The sequence below is a fragment of the Drosophila novamexicana genome, unplaced genomic scaffold, assembly GCF_003285875.2.
Source record: "Drosophila novamexicana strain 15010-1031.04,08,12 unplaced genomic scaffold, DnovRS2.1 tig00001089-arrow-arrow-pilon, whole genome shotgun sequence".
NCBI classification, from domain to species: domain Eukaryota; kingdom Metazoa; phylum Arthropoda; class Insecta; order Diptera; family Drosophilidae; genus Drosophila; species Drosophila novamexicana.
Window position 1 is genome coordinate 211658 of NW_020824841.1, and position 6575 is coordinate 218232.

At 48.7% G+C, this 6575-nt stretch overlaps 2 protein-coding genes and 1 long non-coding RNA gene across 3 annotated transcripts; 2 read left to right on the top strand and 1 right to left on the bottom strand.

The window, feature by feature from the left end:
• The first annotated feature begins 357 nt into the window (after positions 1–357).
• LOC115766307 lies at positions 358–1109 on the top strand. The gene is made up of 3 exons (XR_004018196.1): positions 358–509; positions 570–829; positions 881–1109. It is a non-coding gene; the product is annotated as an uncharacterized LOC115766307 (long non-coding RNA).
• A 3203-nt stretch (positions 1110–4312) lies between these two features.
• LOC115766304 (gamma-butyrobetaine dioxygenase) lies at positions 4313–6540 on the top strand. The gene is made up of 2 exons (XM_030710181.1): positions 4313–5566; positions 5624–6540. The coding sequence occupies exons 1-2, from the start codon at positions 4641–4643 to the stop codon at positions 5958–5960; spliced, it is 1263 nt and encodes a 420-aa protein (XP_030566041.1). The 5' UTR covers positions 4313–4640; the 3' UTR covers positions 5961–6540.
• Positions 6031–6575, bottom strand: LOC115766306. Its single transcript, XM_030710182.1, has 2 exons — positions 6509–6575; positions 6031–6415 (listed from the first exon to the last, which is right to left on the bottom strand). Exons 1-2 carry the CDS (start codon positions 6524–6526, stop codon positions 6053–6055), a joined length of 381 nt encoding a protein of 126 aa, XP_030566042.1. The 5' UTR covers positions 6527–6575; the 3' UTR covers positions 6031–6052.

Genomic DNA, 6575 nt, shown 5'->3' on the forward strand with positions numbered 1-6575 from the left:
TATCAAATGTACAATATATATGTACACATAATAATTATAGACACATGCATATATATTAATAAGAAAATATTCTGCAGTTTGATCCTATTTCATAAAGTAGTCAGATCGTAATTGGGGAGTTTCCTCTAAATGCCTTCAACAGTTATTTGTGTTAATCTAACTTTTTGACCAAAACCATTTCTTTATATTGTCTTTGGTATTGTTATATTATAAGCCGTATCTGACACATATCGTCAGTAAAAACACGAATCTATGCAATAAACTTTCATTTTCAGTTTATTTTTAAATTGAGGGTTACATTTTCCTCAAAACAATTGCTGTGACGCTTTAATCGCTTGAGAACTCTAAGCAAACATAAAATCTCATTTTAGTTTTTGTCTTGTTTGTGTATATTTTTTTTGTTTCGTTATCTACCTTATGAAGTGGGACATGTTACCCAAAATATGTGCTCTATACACCCGAGGCAGTTCTTCCTGATTTCAATCTAAGTACTTGCCACATGCAAAAATGTATAGTATGTTACGTTGATTGGATTCGCTTTACATTTAAGTTTGTTCAAATATAAACAGGTAACAGAAGACAAGCTTAGTCAAGGCTTCTTACGTGGAATACCCAACCAAAAAGTAAACAAAGCGCACACAGCTCGAGAAGTGTCACCCAAAATGAGCTGTCAGAGCGGAGGGGTGGGGTATTTAGACGTGGCATTAGTGAGCGCTCAGCTGAAGAAACAAGACGGAGACGGAGACGGAAAAGGAGAGGAAACTATGCACAACAGATGCTAGTTCAGATGCATGCACAGTGGAGCAAATTTGATAAGCTAGGAGTTCAGGTAGAAGTTCACCTATTTATATTCCTGTCGGAATAACGATAGATTATATAGTATCTTTAGCTGCCAGTGGCAGCTATGGCCTTCGACAAGGACATGGGCTGGGCTTTAAAGTCAGCTCCTCGCTGTTCAATTACTACTTGGGCATATTTATATAAAGGTCACTAAAAAAGAATGAAGGGCTTAGAAAGTCTGTATGTTGGGTTTTAATTCGAAGTTCGGTGTTCCATAAGCCAAAAAAAAGCCACGTGGACCATAATAATATACATCATACTCAACAGATATTTATATATGTGAGAAATTTATTGGAAGTAATAAGAAAATAATCTCCAATTATGCCAATATTTAAATGTACAATAAAGTACATCTGAAGTCCTTTTTAAAACCTTATTGATTTTAGTGAGACAAAGAAATGCCATAGAAAGTATACTACGTATAAATAATGCCCAATAAAGATTTGTGTGTGATTTTCTGGAGATAAATTTTAAAATAATAGAAATATTATGGCAATTATGTGGACATGGTGGGCGTTGGGCATGTGCGAACGCAGCTGGAAGCCGGCTATGTCTGGGGAACTTGGGCGCGTTGTGTGCAATGAATTGCATTTATTTTGGTTGGTGTAATCGTAATGAAGACAACTGCCGGAAAAAAAGAAGAAAAATGAAAATAAAACTAGTAGCTGCGACAAGGACACGGCCTAGACAGTGCAGCGCCAGTCCGTACTGGTCCGAGTCCGGATGAGGGTGGGGGTCCGTGTCCGTGTCCGGGTGTGGGTGTGGGTTCCTGTCCATGTTTGTTTGTTTGTCTGTTTGCCAACTGTCTGGGCCAGCAAACAGGATAGGCAATAAAATAAGCAACAAAATGAAATGGCTGCAGACATTGTCAGCCGGCGACGGCATCTTGGAGACTGCAGCACCTGCCCGCAAAGATATATGGAGCTAGTTGCCCAAGGAGGCAGCTGAGGATGCCTCGGCGTGGGCGCGTATCCAGCTTGCGTTTACTGCGTCTTCTTCTTCCTCTTTTTTTCGCCTGTCGCAAATAGTAAAAATGTTTACCAATAGACAAGGGCGTTACTCGAGCTGCTACTGCTGTTGCTGCTGCTGAGTCAACTATCCCACTCAATCTATATCTAGTTCTCCATCTCAGTTTCGCTTTGGCACTGGCTCGCTTGCTCCTGGCCCGCTCCCGGCTGATGGCGCCACAGCTAACGAGTGGCCTTTGAGCGGCACGTTCGTGTTTAGACTCTTAACACATTTTTCGGTTCGCTTTCGTTTCGACTCAAGTGCAATCAGCAAAAGGAGACGGACAAAGGACGCACGGACGGACGCACAGACGGACGGACAGCGGACACTACTTGGCCGGGACAGCGGCACGTACTGCGTTGTCTCGCCCAGACAGTTTGCAAACAGCAGACTGAAGACTCTAAACCCAACCCAGCCCAAGCCCCGCCCCTCGCTGCCACACCCCTGCACTGGGCTTAGCCAAAAAGCTATCACAGCTCGTGCCGCCCGCCTGGCTTCAGTTCGTCCTTCCGGCGGGTCTTCAAGATAAAAACTAGTGGATCAGCAGCACTTAATTACATGAAACGAAAACTGTTAACATTTCGTTTCAGCCACTGGCAGCCTGGTATGTACTTGTGGCCATTGGCAGGGGACGCGTAGGGGAAGGGGAGGGGAAAGGGGCAGGGGTTAGCGGGATGCTCTAAGTGGCCTGCACCATTGTTATAGCGTGGCTAGGCTCATAAAAGCATTGAGTGATGGCATGTGACATGATAATCATCGTCAACGCCAGCAAAACTTTGTCCAAGCTGTGCTCACAAGGCGCTGTTGCACTGCCCGATAGAGAGAGAGAGAAAGAGAGAGAGGGGGAAGAGAGTTAAACGCTGGCGCGTGCAGTCATAAAAGTGAGCGCTTCCGGTTGAAGACAGGGCCAGGTGCGGAGGCAGTTTGTGTGGGTGGTTGGGTTTCGTTAATTGACCTAATTGCTGCCTGGGCGTCAGCCTTGGGGTACGATTGAAAAGCTGGCAAAACTTAAGCTGGCATTATTATTGCAATATTTATGTGGCAGCAGGCCGTGGTAGCTGAGGCAAGCATACGCCAGGAGCAGCGATCCACAAAAGCCCAGAGTCAGAGTCAGAGCCGGAGCCGAGGCCGGAGACGGGGCCAGTGCCAAAATGGGTGGTCGCTGCGGAGTCGCGTACGCTGTGCCGTTGCAAGCATAATCTGATGCGATTTTGCGATTTGTAACAGAGAGAAGCCGCTTTTGAAAATGCTACAAGAACAACAGCAGCAGCAGCAGCGTCAGCAGCAGCCAGGATGGGGCAGCATCAGGCAGTTGCCATAAAAGGAGCTAAAGTACAAATCGTTGTCACATGTGAGCCGCATTTTTATGGCCACCGGCTTGGGAATTTGCTGCTGCTGTTGCTGCTGGCTGTTGCTGCCGCATTCGCCAAAAGCCTCTGGCATCAGGAATTTATTGTGCGCGCTGTAAATGGAGTGGAGCAGGCCAGTGTTTGGGCATCAGCGAGTGGCCACCTTTACCAGCCAGCTAGCCAGCCAGCCAGTAGCACCATCGGCACCTCCCCCTCCTCATAACTCTTGCTGCCATTCCATTCAAATGTGCAACAGGTTACCTTACATCAATTCTCAAACTGGCTGCAGGCGCTGCAATTTTTATTGCTTTCACGAGAATCGCTCGACGACGAGGCCCTTAAAAGGCCGCCACTGGCTGTGCCCGGAGCTGCACTGGTTCCACTGGTTGCTGCCACTGCTCACTGGAATGCATTGGTAATCGAGCAGCAGAGGCAAAGATGATTCAATTGATTGATTGATTGATTGATCGCTATCCGCTGCCCGATGCCCGATGCCCGTTGTCCGCTTTCAACTGCTGCCCCGCTCCGCAATTGCGATCACAAAATGACAACGCACCCAGCGATAAGCGAGTCGCACACCACTTTCCACGCCTCCCCCGGCCCAGGTCAGGCTATGCCTTATCAGGCAAACAGACAGAAAATAGCCTGAAGATCTTTATAGAGCTGATGACGTAAATTTCAGCATACGTACATACATATCAACTCGTTCATCAGCAGCAAACAGCTTGGGGTTACGAACATAAAATGTGCCTTCAATCGAACTAGTTCCGACTCAAAAGGCAGCCCTTTTTACTAGAGCCACAAATGTGAATATCAACTGTAGATTGCTTTCAGTTTGTTAAAGAGACCTAGTGAACTACCATAGTTCATATATAGTAGCAGAAAGACTTAAATAACTGGAATTTAAAATCGTTTAAGTTGCACAGCACAGGACTGGAGAACTAGTTCATGAGCTGAAATTAAAAAAAAATAATTGCAAAATATATTATTTATATCTGTTCTGATTTGGCAATGAAAATAGTTCAGTTTAGAAAAACTATTTTAGTACTTTTACAGAGTTATTTGCAGCAAAGATTGGTATGAGTTCTAGTTCATCTAAGCTCGTTAATATATTAAATTTAATTTCGTATTCAAGCGATTATAAATTAGTGAACTAGTTCCGATTTGGTCGGGTTTATGCTCTTGTTGAGCCAACAAATAAACTAGTTGTGAACTGTATTCGAATGTCAGAAGCAGTGTTTAACATGAGCTGGCAGGCAAAGTCCAAGCTGAGCAGAAACCCGCGCGTTGATAAGGCGTAAGACCGCATTTTTTGTTGATTTCACTTTCACGTTTGTAACGCATCCGTCAGATACATTTGAACGCTCGCTCGCCGCGGATCGTTCCTTTGAACCAGCTCACATATTCATTGGGTATTCATTGGGCATTCGTTGAGTATTTACTATGATGCTGGCGCAGAGCATAAGGCGCACCATTTCGCAGCTGACGCCTCCGATGTGCCGCCCGCTGAGCGCACGCATCGTGGACAAGGTTAACATCGAGGTGCAGCCGGAGCAAACCGAAGGTCAGATTGGGGCTGGGGCTGCTGTGCTGACCTTTCCCGGGGTCTGGTTGCGCGACAATTGCCGATGTCCGGCGTGCTATCACAGCAGCTCGCAGTCACGGCAATTGGACTGGAACCACTTCGATCCGGGCGTGCATCCGCTGGCGCTGCATGTGGACGCTGCCAAGGAGCAGCTACATGTGCGCTGGAGCGATGCGCACGAGAGCAGCTTCGAGCTGGACTGGCTGCGACGCCGCAGCTTTGATGGGCAGAGCCAAAGCGCCTACCTAAACGACTTCTATCGGCCACGGACAAGCCACTGGGCGGGTGCTCAATTTGAGCAGATAGCACAGCGCTTCAGCTTTGACCAGGTGATGTCCGAGGATGAGGCACTGCAGCATTGGCTGCAGGCGCTCGCCGTCTACGGCGTGGTGCTGCTCAACGGCGCGCCGCTGGACGAGGGCGTGGTGCGTCGACTGGCGGAGCGCGTGGGCTTCATACGACGCACCACATACGGCGAGGAGTTCATAGTGCAGGCCAAGCCAGGCGCCAAGAACTACGCATACCTCTCGCTGCCGCTGCCACTGCACACAGATCTGCCCTACTACGAGTACAAGCCCAGCGTGAACCTGCTCCACTGCGTGGTGCAGACGCAGTCGTACGGCGGGAGCAATCTGCTTGTGGATGCCTATCACATAGCGGACCGTCTGCGCCAGGAGCAGCCGGAGCACTTCGAGCGGCTCAGTCGCACGCCCGTCGACTGGAATGACATCGGCAGCGAGGACGGACGCGAGTTCCACAACATTTGGCGTGCGCCCGTCATCTGGTAGGTAGCCACCGGCCAAGTGCAGCAAATTCTAACGCAAAACTCTGGTCCAAACAGCCTGGATGCCGCCGGCAACTACACGCGCATTAACCACAGCGTACCGCAGCGGGATAGCCACTTCAATGTGCCGCTGGGCCAAGTGCTGCCCTGGTACGAGTCCTATGCGCGATTTGTGCAGCTGGCACGCGCCGATGCGCACTCCTTCAAGACGCAGCCCGGGGATGTGCTGACCTTTAACAATTTGCGGCTGCTCCATGGCCGCACAGGCTATGATGACACCGCGGACAATTCGCGTTACATTGTGGGTGCCTATCTGGACTGGGATATCATATATTCGCGGCTGCGCGTGCTCAAGAAGCGCCTGAGGAAAGCCTCCGGCACGGCAGCTGCCTAAATGTGCTAATAAAAAAGTAAAGAAAAAAGTCAGCGACATATTTTCCAAGCCATTTGCGTTGAGCTCATTTGAATAGTTGCCCGGCTATGGGCTCAGCCGCGGCACATATGCCTGCCACGCCCATTATTTTGTATGGCCAAATCCTGTGGCTGACTCGGCCCACAAAAATTCCAAGTCAAATCCGCCGTCGTCTGTCGGCAGTTAAAGCAGCTCAAGCGCGAAAATGAAAAGTTGTAAAAAATCATGATGATCCTGGGCGCGTTGTTGCGGATTATTAGCGTCAGGATGCTGACAAATCGCTTGTGAAGATGATTGACAGTGGGCGGGGGAGCTTGGCTTGGGCCGGGTCGGTGCGAGTCGTGGCGGGGTGGGGTTAGGCGCAGTTTCTGCAAATTGGCCGCCGCGACAGCCACATCCGCACCGCATTCGGTAAATATGCAAATTTCGCGTCGCTTCTAAAGTGTCAAATGTTGTCAACTTGTGACGGCACTCAAGGATGTGTACCTGCCATAGCACTCAAAAGGCGCCCAACCGCCCACAATGCTCACCTGGTTGCCTGCTCGCATGCCTGCTCATAGTAGACGCTATTCAGGTTTGAAGTGCATTAACCTTTAG